General features: G+C 40.4%; 2 protein-coding genes across 2 annotated transcripts in view; one reads left to right on the forward strand and one right to left on the reverse strand.

Annotated features, from left to right (window-relative positions):
* Window positions 1-2,472, reverse strand: part of si:ch211-225b11.1 (uncharacterized protein LOC561694 homolog) — a 29,833-nt gene extending 27,361 nt beyond the window's left edge. The window contains exon 1 of the mRNA XM_053420766.1: window positions 2,284-2,472. The gene's annotated coding sequence lies outside the window, so the exon portion shown is untranslated. The remainder of the gene's footprint in view (window positions 1-2,283) is intronic.
* Window positions 1,508-19,235, forward strand: limk2 (LIM domain kinase 2). The gene is made up of 16 exons (XM_053420764.1): window positions 1,508-1,807; window positions 2,042-2,138; window positions 8,191-8,326; window positions 12,299-12,408; window positions 12,664-12,849; window positions 13,100-13,205; window positions 14,023-14,237; window positions 14,345-14,531; window positions 14,622-14,708; window positions 14,972-15,103; window positions 15,615-15,671; window positions 16,128-16,193; window positions 16,536-16,710; window positions 16,805-16,860; window positions 17,142-17,299; window positions 17,969-19,235. Exons 1-16 carry the CDS (start codon window positions 1,792-1,794, stop codon window positions 18,180-18,182), a joined length of 1,998 nt encoding a protein of 665 aa, XP_053276739.1. The 5' UTR covers window positions 1,508-1,791; the 3' UTR covers window positions 18,183-19,235.
* Window positions 19,236-19,915: the final 680 nt, after the last annotated feature.

Below are 19,915 nucleotides of genomic sequence, written 5' to 3' on the forward strand. Positions count from 1 at the left end.
GCAAAACAAGATTAAAACAGTTATAGTATGTTCAGTGTAACTATCGGCATTGGTGTCACTACAGTCCATGTCCTCCCACAGCAGACCAGATATACTGTATGAAATATAGGACACACTATTCAGCCTACATCACACACAAACTACTGTACTAACTCAGGTACATGTGGATCCCAATGAAATGGCAGATTTACTCGCTAAACAATCGTTAAACCTTGAGAGAGTTATGCTAGTAGCTTTCGGTAAGGCGGAAGCTATAGCAGTAATTAGGTGTAGCATCATGACTAACTGGCAAATACAATGGGATGAGGGAGGAAAAGGACGCCACCTTTATCGAATGAAGCAAAAAGTGGGAGAAATGAAAGCAATAGGGAAAAACCCAAGAGAAGAAAGGAGAAGCTGAAGAAATGTGGGGTGGAAGTGTTCAACCTAAAGAAGAAGAAGAAGAAGAAGAGACTGTTTTACTGAGTATGAAACAAGAAAATAATGGAAAACTTCATTGACCAAAAGTAGACATGTGTTAATAACACTTGTTTTTTATTAAACCTATTCCATAATTTTGCTTTTCCATTAACAGATGAAAACCTTCAGTGTGAAGAAAGTCACAGGCTGATAATAAATTAGCTATGGAGACCAACAGGGATTCAATCACACATGGTCCCAGTCCTTCCTTGAAAGAAATAAAAAATGATGGTGTTTACACGATGAAAATTAACTACTCACACGATGTTGAACTACTCAGTACATTCAAAACCCCAAAATGTATCAAGAGTTACTGATAAAGTCGAATGCTAAGTGGTACCACAGTTTTGGGAAAATGGAGAAAAACAGAATTTCTGCCAGGTGTCCCTCCTGTCCAAACCCACTAAGAAGTATTTGAATTTGATTGTTTTAAAAAACCCCAAAAAACAATTCCCAAAGTCCATCATGAAACGGCAAAAGCCTATACAATCGTTCATTTTTAGCTCCCTTTATATAATCTCATGTTCCTTTATTTTAAGAAGAAGAAGAAGAAGAAGAGGACGAAGAGGAAGAAGAGGAAGAAGAGGAAGAAGAGGAAGAAGAAGAAGAAGAGGAAGAAGAGGAAGAAATAAAATAAAATTAAGCTAAAGTAATGCTGCGCATTCCTTTTTTAAATTTTGTTATTAAATAAAAAAAAATTTAAAAAAAGTTTAATAACAAAAAGCCAATTACTTTGCCAGGAAAAAATAAATAAATAATCCTTACAATTTCTGTCTGTCAGTGCCTGTCAGTGTTGGGCCCTAATTAAGGAGAAGAGAAGATGAAAAAGGAGAAGAAGAAACAGGAGAAATTTAGAAGGAGAAGGAGAAGATGTAAAAATGTACAGCAGATGAAGATGAAGAAGGACAATGAGAAGAAGAGAAGGGCGAGAAAAGGAAAACAAGAAGGAGAAGCAGCGGCAGCGGCAGCAGCAGAGTGGTCGCCTCGACAGTAGATGGCGCTGCTGTTATTCCCTGTCGCTTTGGGCGCAGACTTCGCTCCTCTCCTGTTTCCAGGTGCTGCTCTGATCCCTCCCGCTCTCCGTACAGGAATGTGCGGAGAGCATTACGTCAGTTCAGGCTTTCATAGCACAGAGAGCACCTCCGTCCACTGCTCCTCCGCTGCGGAGCCTTTTAACTCCTCTCTGTGCTTGCTCCGCTTATCCGGTCTCCTGTCGGGAGTGTGTGAGTCTCGGTCGGACAACGGAGAGGAATGAAGCCTTGTCGCAGCTCTCCTGCCTCAGTACGAGAAGCTACAGACGATATCTAAAAATCGACGACACTCAGAAAGTAGATGGAGGGGCCAGAAGGTGAGGAGCCACTTTACAGGGGGGGGCATTACGTTGTTTCTGCGGAGTGAGATGTTGTATTCTTTGTGTTTTTTTAAACGCGGTGGCTTTACTACGCAGGCTACAACATACCTGTCGTTGTTTCCCCGCTTTCCCCCAGTTTTACCACTGGCTCCTGTTTTAACCGTGATTTAACCCTGTGGTTCTTCTCCGGGTTTAATCAGAGACCCTGTGTTCTTGTTGTTCTGTCCGCAGGTACAGATAATGGTTTGTGTGTGGGCTGTGGAGGAAAAATCCAGGACTCATTTCACATGAAAGTGCTCCAGGACATCTGGCACAACGCCTGCTTTCAGTAAGTGTCTGCCCTGATTCACGCCTGCACGTACACTACACCTTCTGTCAGGCTGATCACCGACGTGTTTTCATAGAAAGATGAGGGCAAACCCTTTGCATGGACATGGATACAATTGTGTTTACGAACAGTCGTGTGTACTTACAAATGGCCCTGGTGGAGGATCCCAGAAGCTTCGACCCTGTAGCCTGAACATGGGTTGTGTTTTCTCTTTTTTTAAACAATTCATCATTGTGTCAGAGGCTCCCTGCACAGTATGCACCAGGTAGGGTGTAATTCCTGCACTGTCACTGCTTTACAGGCCCTCTGCGTGGAGACGGGTATAGTTTCCAGAGGAAAGATTGGTCAGTGAATTGGTCCTGACCCTCAGGACTTTGACCCTCAGCTCTGAGGCTTAATGATTTCCCCGGTGGAGCTGATGCGAGCTCTCTGCTTTTCTCAGGCCCCAACACTAAGATATGTCTGTGTGGGGAGGCCAGTTAACCTGTGGCTGGATTCCAACATGATATAACACTCATGGGTTTCTCTTTGGTCATCAGTACTTTAATGTAATTTGAGATAAGATGGTTTAGCTGATGACACTTTCTGATCAAGCTGTCTGTGAGGGTTTCCCTGACTGCAGGACCACATCTGTATTAATAACTAGAATTACACCCAGTAGAGCATGTACCTCTACCAGGACCCAACAGTCCCCTTATGAATTCAAACGTAAACTAACTAATAATAGATTTTTTTATTTGGTTCTGCAACAAATTGCTCACACTCATAAATATCAGGCCCCTAAATGAGCCAAATTGTTTCCCATCAAGTGACGAAAATGTCGGAATTCATCTGGATATGGTAAATAAAGTTATCTTAATTCCCTGGATCGTCCTCAAAATGTATTAACTTCGGCCCAACCCATACCACATCCTTCCACTGCATTTCCCTGGTAATTTGTTCAGTAGTTATTGTGTAATCCTGCTAACTAACAACAGACCAATAAATGCAGAAAAAAACATAACTTTGTGAAGGGAATAAAAGAGTGTGCCCAATAAACACATGCCAATCCCTAGACACTAATATCATAAATTAGAGGAGTAAGAACTGAGTGTCTGAAACCGAATCCAGCAGACTGGAGCACAGGTTCTTTTCTAAGAGCGCACACACTTTTGAGTTATTTCCAAAAAAGTTCTTCTTTTAATGACAGGAGTTTGGCTCTTAAGGGTTTCATGCAAAAAGCCTAAAGAATAGAGAAAAACTAACGCTGACTATGTTGCCTGTTTCTGACAACTGAAATAGATCTCTCTCTGGGTTTTACGCCAGTAGCAGTGTCCTTACATAACCTTGGATTTCACTCTTTTCCTGCACTGTCTCCTCTGAAACGCATACAGCTCCTCGAATCACCTCAGAGGCAGAGTTTCTGCTGTCGCTGCGATACTCAGTCTTGATCCTCTCCCTTCCTCAGTGACACCCCTAAAATCCTGCAGATTTTAGACGTTTTCCATGCATATGGGATCCCATTGCTAATACCTGTGCCTGAGTTAGTCATTCAGAGAGTTCAAATTCCTTTTTTTATTATAAGCTGTGACGCTCTAAACACAACTTGCTTTTTTTTGCAAGGCAATTATTTTGCTTAAAAAGCTGAGTCCCTGAGGTCTTTAAAGAAATACCACAGTGAAAATAAAATGTCCTTGTTATTGCAGTACCCTCAGAAGTGTTGCTATTGTCCATTGTCCACATGCTGCCACTCAGGCGTCCGTGTACCTCCACCTTGTGTAGCATTCTTACAAGCTGAGGTCACTCTTGTTCCAGTAAACCTGGCAGTGTTGATGATTCCTATAGGTAACAGCACGCTCGACTCCGCCATGCTCTGCATTCCTAGACGACGATTCAGACGGGTGAGCAGACTGTGTCAGACAAAGTTAGAGGTTCCCATGTTGGATTTCACTGGGGGTGTGCACAGCTGCATATATCCTAGTAGAACTTAGCCACAAAAACAGTATTGTATGTCATATTGTTTTCTACAATACTGGATCAGGTGATATTTAGTACTAAGTATCTATTCCCTCAATGAATTTCTCTGCAGGAAATTTTTAAATTCCAGATATATTGGAAATATGAGAACATTAATATCCACAGAAACAAATGGAGACCAATTTTACAAAACAATTAGATACATTTGTAGAAGCTTGATTTTGCTCTCTTTTTTACCTAATTCTACTTTTTGATGGCATTGTATTTATAGAATGAGACAAGAGAGACGTTCTACAGTGACACCTCTTACGACCTGTGCATTCTAGACCATAATAAGTGAAATATTGTGTCAAATATGTGGTGCTAAAACAAGTAACTGATCAACAGAACTGTTATATGAATGAGGAAATAATTGTGGCTCTTGAAAAGAGGTTGTTGTGAAGAACACTGGGAACACAACAGTCCAACACCTTGAGATAAGCTCTCACTGAAAGTAAAATACTCACCCTGCGGTTCTTCAAGGCCACTACAAACTATCTCTACTTCATGGTCCTACAGAAGAATACACTCCTGCTGGAATGTGGATTTAAGGAAATGAGTAATGTTTACTTTGTAGTGTTTGTGCAGGCAGGACCATTGTTTTGTTCATTGAAGAACCACCTGAGTGTAGTGTGCCCGCCCCCCATTCACCAGCGTGCAAAGAATGAAGTCAGGTGTTTTTATAAGCAGCTCTGCATCACTTTATCTGGACATACTATAGGGACATAATGGACAATAATTATAGTTTATTAGCTGGTTTGGTCCAGGAATGCTTTTTGTTCAGCACAAGGCGGACACGGTGGAAGTTGTTTTTCATGCCACACCTGGAAAGATAATGATAGTCATGTATGACGCATGAGATGAAATGCTGCACTTTTCACTTTTATTTCTCTTCCTACCAGACAATACTGATACTCCCCCATCAGTACAGTTGTATGGTGTAGCTAAACTAATGCTGTTTTTTTAAAGGTGATCATTTTTTAGAGTTGAAAAAGATTTAAACCAACATAATTTATTATTTTTATAAGGATCCCTTAAAATTTACTTTATTTGTGGAATAGGAATTGTCGCTGTTGAAATAAAAACCTTCCAGTGCTACCAGCTTGATAAACTGTAATTGGAATGTAATTCCAACACAGCCTCTAAATTACTCAAAACATACTGAGTTTGATCTTATATCTGGTGTGGATCGCATGTGTCTTTACAATTTTAGACCAATGCAGTTATTTACCCATCCAGCACCAACATTGTTAAAATAGCAAATACACTTGCAACCCCGAGCTTGAGACTGAGATTAAGATACTCAATACAACAGAGATGTTCTGATATCTGGATTATGCAAATCGGCAGATACCACTGCATTAAATTAAATGAAATGTATTGTTAGCTTTCAAGCCAATGTCTGTGTTATAATAATATCAGTTACTGGGTTGGGCTATACTGTTGTGTAGAAATTCCCAAAGCTTTACAAATGACTAAAATGTCTAGGGTCTTTTTATAAATGTTTAAAAGCTTAAGTGTATCTTCAAACAAACATTTTATCAGAGGTTTGGCCTTTAGTGCAGCTGTGGCCACAGCAGCACAGTCAGTTACCATCACTCATGACATATTTGATCTCTGCATATGTGATGAATCAGGCAGGAGTCATTGTTTGTCTTTTCACATATTTGTCAAAGTCCATTGTCAAAGATGCCACTTGATGTTAAAGAGTGAAACATCACCCTGCCTGTTTCCCCCCACACTCATAGACTCACTCACAGACATGTGATCTTCTCTCCTTTTTAAGTTATGCCAGAAAACTTTGAAATATCTGGACTCTTTGCCAAAGTCAATAACCCTGGATCAACTATACCTGCAGTGCAGAGAGCAACGTGATGCATGAGGCTCTGCTGAAGGCTGCTGCCAGCACTCCAACGAAAGATTAGAAATGCATTAAAATCAGATTACCTCTCAAAATAATCCGTCTAACATGTCATTCCATCATGCACACTGGTTGTGTAAGAGGTAAACGTGATATTCTTTATATCATCACAGACATTGAACTTGATCCTTCAGAGTATTTTCCAAAATGGCAAAAGCATCAGCAGAGCTCTCACAGTCACGTTTGATTAAATTGTATCTGTGAATTGAAAATAGCTGTTAACCAGGAAGTGTCAGTTACTGTAGTCAAACCTGAACTCAACCTCTGTGTTAAGGTGAAGTTAAAAGTCACCTGGACTGTGTTGCATTCCTATTCAATGAAAAAAACATATCCAAACAGTATTGACACATCTAATTCATTATAATTTGTTTGCCCGCACTTCATCACCTCAATCTGAGGGCTCCTGCAGCTTTGCTCAAATTACCTCGAAACCAAGGTGAAAACAAAAAAGGCTTGAGAAACAGTCTGAGCATTTGCAAACTCTGAATGGCAGCAGCGGCTTTAAAATATAATCTAGGTTGCAGACATTTCAGTAACCTAATCTCTGTCGGAGTGGCTCATCCTTGATTGTATTCTGGCAGTCGAACCTGCTGCCACCATTTTGCATAACCAGTGCAGCTTGTTTGAGGAACACTCGGAGCCTGCAGGTGCTTCCCTGTCTGCTGGCAACTTCAACAATCCTCACTCTGGACATTCTGTCCCAAAGATGCAGCCATAAAAGTTGCCTTAATTTACAATGTATCCTCTCAGGTGACAGCTTGGATCAGTCTGCAGTCGGAGTGGTATTATTGGAATTCAAAGGGGAATTAGTTTGAAATTATTTCATTTAGTAATTGTTGTATTTGCTGAATTGAGAGTAAGTGTAGGATACCATGTAATTCAGGTTTCTGACTTAACTTAACTTGGGATATTGTTAATGTGTTTTGCACCTTTGACCACAAGGTTGATGGGAAGCCTTATCATTAACAGTAAAATCTGCCCAATAAAGAACCACATTAATTGTAGAGATTTCTGAGCCTGTTTTAACAGAGGTAAGAATGTTGATTCAGTTTTTCTCAAACCTGTGGATCTTCTTAAGGTGCCAGAAATGAACTTATTTTGCTAATTAAATAAGTATTATTAAACCAATTAGTATTTTGGTCTCCTTATTGGTCATGTACTGAAGTTAATAAGTGGAACAACACTTATGCCATCTGCTCTTGTTATACCGCACCGCACACATAGACACAAGAGCCGGCAGCAACTCAAATGAACAAGATATTTACACCTTGTCAAGCACACAGAAAAGTACATGTTGTTGTGATTGTGACGTTGACTCCAGCAAATGTCCCTTCCTACCCCATCCAACCTTAAGTTAAAAATGTTTCTCATAACTTTGATGGTATCTTTGTGATCTCTATCTTTCATAATTCCACACAGTTCACTGGAACATGATGTATGGAATATGAGGAATGAGTTTCACCTACTTTGTATGATGGTTCTGATGCTTAACTTTTACCAAACTGCAAATGCTTCTCTGGATTTTTCAGTCTGTGTTTGTACTGCTTTCAGCTTTTCCCTGATTCTGTTCATAATACTATGGAAACACATTTTTCAAGCCTCTTAATTATGTTTTTGCAAAATAATAAATCAATATAACAAATGTGCTCATTTTAAAGTGGGTATTTAACATTTAATTAAAGTACAACATTCAACAGTTCCTTGTCAAAGCTTCTCTAATGTGAACTTATGAGGCACTTTTCTTTGATTTATTTAATTTAATGACAAAAGATATTTGAAGGTAATATTGTTTATCTCTGGCAACTTGATGAAAGATTCATAGATTACAATTGATCAATATACTTTCATAGTTTATATATAAGAGAATCATCTAAACCTGTAGAAGACAGAATGAGTGTCTGACACAGAGGTATTATTATGATAGCAGTAGAATTATTGCTTCATGAGAATCTTTCAGGCGTCACCCGCACCTTTTGAAGTCATCAAAGGATTTGAAATATTATGACAGTTTTTCTTTTTGTTCCCACCGTCTCCTCAAAGATGAGTTTTTAAGTTTAAAAAACCCTGTGAAAGCCTTCATCTCTTCTTTCTCCTCTGTTCGTGTACTTGACCAGCTCTGTTTTTTTGTCCTCGCAGATGCTCCGTGTGCTGTGACCACCTGACTAACTGGTACTACGAGAAGGATGGAAAACTGTACTGTCGCGAACACTACTGGGAGAAGTTTGGAGAGCTCTGCCACGGCTGCTCTCTGCTCATGACTGGACCTGCCATGGTACGTCTGCTGCTCCCACTTTTCAATGCTGTTACTCATCGGCAAGAAATGATTGAGGCAGGGCTATTCTTTGCATGGTTAAACACCAAATCTTATAAACCTCTTTCTCAGTCATCCAGTTCATTGTTCTTTTGTAGCTTGAAGATTATATATTTGTAACAGAAATTTAAAGCTATAAACTTGGGCTGGGGCTTGTAGAAAAAATACATCAGCTTTTGCAATTTGGCAAAAAATGATATCAAGAGAAAAAATCATTTTATTCAATATCGATAATTATCACACAAACATCCTTATAATCTCTTAAATTTAAAGACTGATTTTAGCCGCTGAGTGAAGGTTGTGGTTTTAAAGTCTTAAATGAGCAGAGATTGACAAAGACGTAGAACATTAAAACCATCGTGTGTTCTTCCTTCTCACTGTGCTTGTACAATGCTTAAGCAATATACCGGTATATATTGAGCGTTTGTTGTATTGCCTTATTGAAAAATATATTGCGATAATTATTGATATTATTTTAATTCCCAGCCCTAAATCCAACACTGGATTAAGACAATTAGATCTCTGTTGCTACATGTCATTGCCATGTTTCTCAGTCTGCCTTGTTATGACTCACATAAAAACTGCTAACAGTTTCCCCCCCTGTACTTAAATAATACCAGAGTACCCACAGAGCGTGTGAGTGCTCTGTGTGTGTACCCAAATCTTTCTGCTGCTCCACAATAATACTAACAGGCGTTTAAAAAAGGGGGGGGGGGCAGTTACAGCTGACTGATACTTTACATAGGCTGCAGTTTAACATAGCACATTTAACCTTAGAGCTCACTTGTGAATTAGTTTCCCTCTTTGAGGCCCCTCACTGTTCCCAGTCTGTACTGACGCTCTCCACAGCTCACTGAGGATCTGGTGGGAAGACTCAATCATGTTTTTAGGAGCTCATCATGTTGAGTTGTCTGTGGTGCGGCAGCTCTATTATCCAGTCTATTACTCATATTGTGTCTGTTGAAAAACAGTCAAACTGCTCACTTTTGCCCATTAGCTCACTGGGTAATGCTACAAACTTTAGCTAGATATTATCTAGCTGACTTTACTTTGTCAGCTCAGTCTATTTTATGACTCCTCTCTAGTCCTGCTTCTGGTATGCCATTGTTGAACATCCACTACCTGCCAACTGTGGCCGCAGTTCAGCAGAATTTTTATAGTCTAGCTATAGAATACCAGCTTTTTACCTCATTTCCATCACCTCACTTTGTCCTTGTAAAGTTCCAGCGAACTGAAAAGTCTATTTAGCACATAGCAAACTTAATTATTCATTTTACACAGATTGGCTGTGCCTTCTGACCCACACGGACTATGAAAAAAATATAGATCCATGAAAAAATCTGTGTTAAATCAATGAAAATATAAGAATGTGACTTATCTAGCAAGTAATAAAAATGCACAAAAAGTAAGGTGTTCTTCCCTGACCCACAATGCTTTCTTCCCCCAGGTTTAGAAGAGTAGTTTTTGTGCAAGTCAAGAAGGCTTTAAATAACCACTAATGGTAAACATCAATTAATTCCCTGGCAGCCATCTTTGATTGTAGCCTCTACAAATTGAAACATGAAATTCAGGTGGCAGCAGCTCTTGCTGGTCACAACTGGGGTCACTTGTCTAACATGGAGCCAGACTGAAGTTTTTTCTTTTTGCCACCAAGCAACACACATAATGGACTCTTCTATTTAGTATTGGCATCCAGCTCCATCAGCCTGTGAAGCCAAGTGTTTTTGGCAGAGAACTGGCATAGCAGCATCTCAGCCAGAAAGAGAATCATTGTGGTGCATCACTAGAGGAGGGTCATGTAGAACTGCTGCTTCTTGTTAGGCGCTCAAGTCCACAACAGTATTATGTTTGTCCAGGGTTTTTTCAGTGCATTGGTTCACGGAAGATTGTTGTTGTATTTTGAGATACTTGTTGTGTCTCAGATTGGACACATCAGTCACTGCACTCACAGATAGTACTCTGTGTACACATAGTGTACTCACTGGCATAGTGCGTGATTACCAAGGCTGTCGTGCACTCACCAGAAATAAGGATCGAACATGTGACCACTATTGTTTCCTAGCAAAAAAATGTCCACTGATTGCTTTGGTAACTTTGCTTAAAAGTTTTCAAATTTCAAGTTTTACTTTTCTGACTTAATGTTCTCTTTCCTCTGCCGCTATTACCACAAGTTATAGGTGAGAAACAGTACTCGTCCCTTCACAGTCAACTGTGACAATTTTGAGTGACCATGTCTCCTTACTTGTCAGGGGGAACAAACAAATACACTCAAAAGTACGAAAGCAACTGTTTTCGATGACCTTGTCTTATAATTTATGTTCTCAGTTTTGCTGTCCTGGTTCAATCTCTGCCTCTCCAAAAGGAGTCCTGTTTAACTCTGTTTTTATAGCTCTGTCTTGCTGTTTGAGCCTGGGGCAGGTTGTGACTGTGGTTGTTGCTGGTTGTTCTGTTCTTGGCGTGGAATCAGAATTACAGACAGACGCTCCTGAGGTGTCGCAATGATTTGGCTGACATCCCTTTAATCTCTCCATAACAGCGGGGAAGCCTTCCCCAGCTTTGACTCCCTGACTCACAGCTGTGGGAAAAAATCCTTCTAAAGACTTGTTTGTAACTGGGATTCTGTAACAATATTGAGCATCATGTATGGATACCCAAAGAGGGAAAGATTTAAGTTATACCCATGACAAAAGTAGTTTTTGTTTTTATGTATTTTTATTTGACCCTTGATTTTTGCACCTATTCTCCAACAATGATGCACAAAAGATGGAGTAGCTGCCCACAGCTGGAAAACATAAAAACGAACACTGGTGGTATAAGAGATTTTGAATAAATTAAGAGAAAAAAACAACCACTATATTTGTGAAAAAAGCAACATTTTGCTTTTTCTTTGTCAACCATAATTGGCCGGATTCATTATTAAAGAAACACCTGATTTTGACGTCCTAGACACACTATATGTATTGTATATTTACCTGCTGGTGTAAAATGTGTTAAAACTGCTAGAATAGTTTTCTATTAGATTACTGTATAGTACAGAGAGGGAAGTTTCAAAGTCTGAGAATGTAATAATTGCCTCCGCACCCCTGATTAGTTTACTGGCATAGATTTGCAAAAGTTTTTGGGATGCAATCATGATTATTTTGTTATCCTTTTGATGGCTAACAGTTGAGCAAAGAGAGTAATCTTACTGTTTGATATATATTCTATTGCGAAGATAATTATCAGCTTCTGACTCTTTGAAAAGTGATTACACAGTAAAAGTCTCAAACTACTGCTTTTCATAACTATTTCTGGATTCTACTCCCACACATTTAGGCTTTTCTACGTGATCTCTCTTTGTCAGATGATATAGTATCTTAAATATAAAAACTGAACTGTTGGTATGTATTACCGAAGTGGGAAACAGCATCCTGAAGTAATCTACACATCATTCAGGCGCGTAACTTGATTTTCCACCGAACCACTTTAAAAATACTTAATTTGTGTTACTTTAATTTCATGATAGAACCTGAACTCAAAGTTTTTCATGTTCAGGTGTTTGTAAGTTATATCACCTGCTTGCTGGAGGCCGGATATATGATCTCATCTTGCATGAGAAGCAGAGGAAAGAAGCCTGATGACATGCGAGTGTGACAAACTGAAGAAAGGGAAAATCAGGAGATGTAGATGAGACTTGAAGCACATTGATTGATTGCTGAGAGCGAGAACGTCAGGGAGAGGTGACATCATAGCAGATTCCAGACAGACTGAGAGCAAAGCAGGTGTTGCGGCTGTGTCACCGCTCACAGTGGGAGGAGGGCAGAAAACAAGCACGCACCACAACACACTCGACTCTGAAGAGCAAAGCACAGCGCAGCAGGAGAGCAGCCTCACCGTCAACACATCACCCCTTTGTGCTTTGCACTGTGAAGATCAGTTTATTTGTATTTCCAGGTGGCCGGAGAACACAAGTATCACCCTGAGTGCTTCGTATGTTTGAGGTGCACGGTGGTGATTGAAGACCGGGACACCTACGCCTTAGTGGAGCGATCGAAACTCTTCTGGTAAGTCACCTGCGCTGCCCTGTACATCACTCACTGATCTCACTCATGCATGACCTGTGTATTTTTCAGTTTATTTTTCAAAGATGTACGTGAAGAGTAGCAACAACAATGTCTTCAAGCTTATTTTCAGCCTAAATGTTCATAACCATCAATAATTGTTCGTTATTACACAACACTGTGTTCTTCCAACTGTAACTGAACGGAGAGCACATGCCCTCACATGTAACCATTCCCTCTCTCTCCTGTTATTTGCAGTGGAAAGTGCTACAAGCAAGTGGTCCTCACACCCATGTTGGAGAAGCGTTCACATGACTCGGTGCTCGACTCCCTGCCTCACACTGTGACACTAATCTCCATGCCCTCCGCAGCCAACGGCAAGAGGGGCTTCTCCGTCTCAGTGCCGAGGGACGTGAACGGTTTGGCGAGCGTTATAGTCAAAGAGTGAGTGTCACATGTTAAAGGGCTGATCTCTGTGCCTGTTTCGTGTGAAGACACATGAGTAATGCTTTGACGTAAGACTGATTATAGGCTTGATACACAGCAGAGCCCTAGTGCGTGTTTAAGTTCCAATGCTTAAAAAAGGTAGTTATTGATCATGCAAGCTGTCCCTCGTCTGCTGACATCAAATTAGTACATCATTCTACAATGCTAATACTCACATACCAGTGTTGGTACTTTGTTTTTGCTCCAGGGTCAGAGGGATGCTTATTAGTCCAGAGGTCCGAAATGCCATCCATGTTGGAGACAGGATCCTGGAGATCAATGGCGTTCCGGTCGGGACGTTATTGGAGGAGGAGGTGGGTTCAAAGCTCAGTACATCCCTGAGATGTGTGATCTGAAGCTCTTCAAATTAAGCTAATTACTGTTCTCATTAAGGTGCAAATCAATTAGTTGAGTGCGATTTGCAAAGCGATGTTCACATACAACATGTGATTTTTGTCATTCCTCACATTCCTCCATCATTTATGCATACCTGAGCTGGGTGGGATGGTATGTGGAGTGACTGCTCTTAAAGACTTTTTCCCACAACCTCACCCTCACAGTGACATGCATTCCAATGCAGTCATAGTTCACTGCTGAGATTTTTGTTTTGTTTTAAAATTCCCACCTGTCCGGTTTTCACAACAAAGTCTTTCAATCTTTCATCCCATCTCAAAAGAGTTCAGTTACACTAAATTTGATTGGCTGCATTCAGGTCATGATGTTCAATTAGGACTGCCTGATAACTTGATTCACTGTAATCTCAGACAACACCTTTTTGGCCAGAACTCAAAATAATCATGTAATGGAATTCGTACAAATGATTTGACAAAACATAACATTGTTTATCCAAAAGGTCAAAGCTACATTTTTCTGTTACATCATAATATTTGACAAAAACACTTTTATGGCCATGTCTCATCAGCATTCAGGGAAGGAGACATAATGAACATATTTCCCTTTTGGTCATGTACTGAATTGGTTACTAAGTGTGCTGATTGTGTAGGTCATGTGTGTGAAATGCAGTTTTATCAGTTGCCGTAACGTCCATATTTTTGAAGCATCATCTGTGGACATAGCTTAACCTTTGTTGCACCACATATTCTTGGGAAGTAAATCTCCTTGTCTGTATAGGTTGATGATCTTATCCATCGCACCAGTCAAACTCTGCAGCTGCTTATCGAGTATGACCCAGTCAGGCAGCGTATGGATCGACTCAGACTGGGATCACCCACAAACCAACTGGGAGTCCCCGCCACCACCCGCATGCGTCTGTCCTCACCTTCTGATGCAGTCCTGGAGAGAACGGATGTAGTTGATGAAGGCACGCTGAAAAGGAGATCTTTGAGGTATGTTAGGCCTAAATAAGGTGCTAAAAAATAGAGCTTACATAATGAGTCAGTGAAGATGAGATGAGTTTATGTAATTTTTTTATCTGCACTTTTCTCTACTCCAGGAGGAGCAACAGCATATGCAAGTCACCCGGACCAAATTCTCCCAAGGAGATGTCATTTATTGCTCGGGACATCAGTCGCTCTGAGTCCTTGAGATCGTACAATAGCTGCTCTCATCGCATCTTCCGCCCATGTGACCTCATCCACGGAGAGATCTTAGGAAGAGGTTTCTTCGGACAGGCCATCAAGGTCAGCCTTCATCTCAAATTGCCTCTTATCCTTGGACTTTCTTTTTGTTCAGTTGGGTTAGAGTCATGACTGGTTTTGTGCCACCAACAGGTGACTCATAAAGCCACAGGAGAGGTGATGGTGATGAAGGAGCTGCTCCGCTGTGATGAGGAGACGCAGAAGACGTTCCTGAAGGAGGTTGGTAATCTGTAGCCGGATCCTCTGGCTCTGGATGGAGCTGTGATTTATTTCCCTCATAACTGAAAGCACACCACATGTTCCAACAGTGACCTCTTTGTACCGTGTTATTTTTGTGTTATATGTCCCAGTCCCATAAGGAAACATCAGCCCGATTTCTATTGCATTTAATGCTTTTCCTCATGAATTCAATTTCACAGGGGTAATCTACAGGCAATCAAAATGTTGAACGACTGTCATTTTGTCATTCGATTGATCTCCAGGTCAAAGTAATGCGGAGCCTCGATCACCCACACGTATTGAAGTTCATCGGCGTGCTGTACAAGGACAAGAGGCTCAATTTGATAACTGAGTTTATCGAGGGAGGCACTCTGAAGGATTCCATCAGAGACACTGTGAGTTAAACTAGTTCATTCACTTATGTCTCTTCCTCTCCTCGTCCACATTTGAGCACAAAAACCCTTCAGTGGCCACAGAAAGTGTAGGAGGGGGCTGACCTGAAGTAAACTCCACACCGATAGAGGCCTCACAGCTTTATTGTGGGCTGGCAGGCGAGTCAACTGGCTACGATGTGGAATGAGATAAGTTGTAGAAAGTGTTCCCAGGTGAAGTTAAAAGAGCTGGGCTCCCCTTCTCCCACTGCCGACTGTTTCTAGGATAGAAGTTCAGCTCAGCACGACGCACAAGTGTGTTCTGTCTTTTTTACCTGTGCTTCCTTTAAAGAATGTCGGACAGGGACATTTTCAAATTTTTCTACATTTATTTTCTGTTAATACTGACCACTGCTTCCCTGTCTTTACCTCGGTACAAATCGTTTTGTTTTTACCAATGTTATGAATAATCTCTGAGCAACATACAAATCATCTCTCATTTATTCATGTTTTTTTTTTTATTCTTAACTCACAGGACCCATTTACATGGAAGCAGAGGGTGAGCTTTGCAAAGAGCATCGCCTCTGGCATGGTGAGTTGGCTTTTTGCAAAGACATGAAATCTTCAGTTGCTATTTTCAGCCGTTTGAATATGTGTAGTTTTAGAGCTAAAGAACCACCACAAGGTTTTCTGAGATCGATCTGAGGAATGGCAGATGACTACTGGGATAGTAAATGATGCAGTACTTTGTTCGTAAAAGGCCACTTAAAATGACTCCTAGATTTGAATGGGTGTTATGTTATGGTAATTCTTAAGTGGACATGGATTTATATTAAGTATTCATATGCAAACAGTTGAAAGCACTGCTGTAGAGTTTTAAAATGCATGCTAAGGCATTGTAAAACTTTCTGAGATTGCGCTGCAGGACCAAAATTAAAGAGGTCATCCATTACATTCATGGATATGTTGATAAGTTTTACTATACGAAAGTACTTTTTTTTTGCTTGTGTTTGAGTTTTACCCTCATTGACTTTTCTCTGTGTTTCAGTCCTACCTTCACTCGATGAGCATAATACACAGAGACCTCAACTCTCACAACTGCCTGGTTAAACTGGTAAGTGACACTTGGTGTAACAATTAACAGTAAGAATACGAGGTGGGAACGATTTATAAAAAGTTTTCTGTTCCTGGGATTTGCCAAGACACTTGTGTCTATAAATATAATTGTAAAAATGTGAACACAAGCCAAAGTTATATTATATAAACAGACACTAACAGAGAATCCAAGTTAATTCTATAATAATGATTCCTTCTACTTCCACAAGAAACTGATTCACTCCTATCAGTCATTTATCAATTTTCTTCTCATCAAAATTCAATTTTTATATGAAGGTGGCTCTTAACTTCAGATTGAGCTGAGACAGAACCATAAACACGTTTGTCTTTCTTTCAACAGGACAACACAGTGGTCGTTGCTGACTTTGGACTCTCTCGTCTCATTGTAGAGGACAAAGTAAAGCCCCCATCTGAAAAAACGTCCAATAAAAAGAGGATTTTCAGGCGTAGTGACAGAAAGAAGCGGTACACTGTTGTGGGAAACCCGTACTGGATGGCCCCAGAGATGCTGAATGGTGAGCTGCTTACAGAAAATATATAAACCAACTTGAGGATGAATACAGAGGATTAAAAAGTGTATTTAATCATTTTTACTTTTTGTTATTTCAGGTAAACGCTATGACGAGAAGGTGGACATTTTCTCCTTTGGAATTGTGCTTTGTGAGGTGAGAACATGCTGCTTTAACGTAGATTATCTGATCTGATTGTCTGGTAACAGAGTCTGTAATTGTGCACTGCTTGTTTGGAAGGCAACTCAACACTTAGCAAGTTTAAAGTAGCTACAGATCTAAAGTGAAACTATATATTTTAGAAAAGAACAGGACATCACATAAATTAGACTCCACTGTAGCTGATGTGCTCATGTTTGGGTCGATCCACCCTGCTATTTACAAACTGCTTCTGTTAATTGATTGACCCTCTCTTCCTCCTCTGTCTTATGATCCAGATCATTGGAAAAGTCTATGCAGACCCCGAGTGCCTCCCCCGGACGCTGGACTTTGGCCTGAATGTTGGCAAGTTTGTGGAGAAGTTCCTCCCTGATGACTGCCCACTAGCCTTCTTCCCACTGGCTGCGGCCTGCTGTGACCTCACACCAGAAAACCGGTGAGCTCCGGCTGCTGCCAAAGCTTCCTGTTACTGTCTGTTAGTTAGTGAGGTTGTTAGCAGGAATTAAACAAACAGCAAAAACTAGTAAACATATTTTCATCAAACGTGTTAAAGAGGCAGGTCTGCAAATAACTTCATATAATTTGTGTGTAGATTGGGGCTGAAAATGCTCCACAATTGTCCCATTCAAATTGCATTCTTTATTATGTTTAAATTGGATCCAAAATGTGATTTGCCTACAACGACTATGTACCATGTAAACATAGTATCTGCTCCTCTAGAGATTCAGGGTCAGCTCACAGCAAAGTAGACAATGAAAAATGATCTGTTGATGCTCATTTTGACATCATACAAGCAGCAGTCCAACTTTAACAATAGTTAAAATGTCTACTTATGTGGAATATTTCACAAAGATGAGAAAACATCAGTTGAAGGGCAGGTTTTCTCTTCTGGTGTGTGCTCTCTTTTTCTGTCTGTCTGTCTGCCTGTCTGCCTGTCTGCCTGTCTGCCTGTCTGCCTGCCTGTCTGCCTGTCTGTCTGTCTGCCTCACAAGTTCACGCCTCTGCTGCCAGATTCCTTCCTCCCTCATGTTTTCGCTCAACCTTGTCAGTCTGGTTTTAACCTCAAATCCCTCTGTGCCCTCCTCTCTGTTTCCTCCTCCCTCAGTCCACCTTTCCAGAAGTTGGAGGACTGGTTCGGTGCGATGTCCTTCAACCAGGAGCTCGGGATCCCCGCGCAAGCCGAACTTGAGGAAGTGCATCAAAGTCTGAGTCAACTCTACTGGCCTAAAGACAGCTCTCCCTCGCCGAGCACAGATCAACAGTCAACCCCGACAGCTGTCTCTCCAGAATCTTCCAGTGTGACAGACAACAGCACCTAGAACCTATGTCTCCCTCGTTTAACCCCTCTGAAATGCTGAACTAATACTGTGGATGTGAAAAAGAGGAAAACTTAATTGAACCTGGGCCATTTCGGAACTGGATAACCTGAGGTAGCTGGGCCAATTCTCTCCCTGTGTGGGAGGTTAACTGCAGTGTGAGCGGAAAGATGCATTTCAAAAAGAGTGTTAGTTACTGATTCTTTAATTTAACCCCTCTCAGTCCCATTCAACACATGCAGGGTTGTGCTTCTTGTTTACTGTGTATAAAGACAAAATACAAGTTTCTGTGACCCTATCTCTAACACAGGACGAGCAGTAAGGTGGACATTTTGTAAGGTGGAAATTAACAAGGAGTCCTTGTGTTACTGGAGTTTTGTTTTTCTGCTTGGGAACTTGTTGTTTGCCAGAACATTCCTCGCCAATAAAATAACTCCCTACACCTCTGCAGCAACCAAGACAACATAAAGCTGTTACGATTTATCTGATCAACATGTCAGGGCAGGGCTCAGTGAAAACCGGAGTGACTGTAGGCAGCAGTCAAAACAAACAAAACACTGATCCAGAATAGTTTCATCACACTGAGGTTTGGCACAAGATGACTATGGGCACAACTTAGCACAACTGATCGATTTTGTTTTTGTTTTGACGAAATGGTTAGACGTTTCTTTCGTATTCTAATGATTTTAATGACCCTTTCTTGGAATCATGTTTGAACAGCATTTAGATTTTAACATGTTTTTATCAAACCCATGATGAAATAGGGCAGAAGCTCCTCTGGAACAGAAGAGCTTTTATTAATGATTGTTAGACGTAACCATGAAAATGTGTACTTGTACAGAAAACTGGATTTTTTTTTCCTTAAGCAATGTGTATAAATTTGTATATATGCCTTTAATTGGTCTTTTTCTAACGGGAACTCTAGATTTTTAGACATTTCGTCAACAATGGAACGTTTTTGCCTTTTTGGTCTCATCATGCAAGGTACTTACGACCTGATGTAACCACTATTATTTATATCACTTTAGTGTTTCATAAATAAACCTTCAGAAAGATGCCAATTGTCATTTTTCTTGGTGTTTTGCATTTCACAAAAACTGAAAAATCATCTTCTGTCAAAACTACCACAGTTAAATAATGTTTGGATCTGTGTTAACATTAAAAAGAAAACTGCAGAGCATCTGACATTCACAAGCTCACAGGACCAACAGAGTTATCATATTTTCCATTGATTGATTCATTAATGACACAGTTCTGATTCTGAAAAATTAATAGATAAAGACTTGTATTTTTGACAAATGATAAATAAAAATATTAAATTGTAAGTCACCCTTAACCTTGAAGGAGATTCTCTCATTGATCGTAGGTTATGTATTTTCTTTTAGAACCTTGGAATAGAACAGTAATTCTGTAGAAAATGGTTAATAGTCAAATGAGGTCTTATGGTCTTTAAAGTTCCCTATATGTGACATAAAAAAAAGAAAAGTTGGTCCCTATAAAGTGTATATGAGAGTAACTGAAATCCAGAGATCCAAGGTTGATTTGTTTCTTTAGTTTTTCTTAGTTGTGTTGAGTCTTCAGAGTCCTCCTCAGATCTCTTTGCTCCACTTCTTCTTTATGGCTGTGGGTAGGATTTATCGGCATCTACTGGTGACGTTGCACGTTGCAGCCAAATACCCCTCACCTCATCCTCCCCTGCCAAATATGAGAGAGAACCTGTGGCAGTGTTTAGTTTG

The sequence above is a fragment of the Pleuronectes platessa genome, chromosome 4 (assembly GCF_947347685.1).
Source record: "Pleuronectes platessa chromosome 4, fPlePla1.1, whole genome shotgun sequence".
NCBI lineage: Eukaryota > Metazoa > Chordata > Actinopteri > Pleuronectiformes > Pleuronectidae > Pleuronectes > Pleuronectes platessa.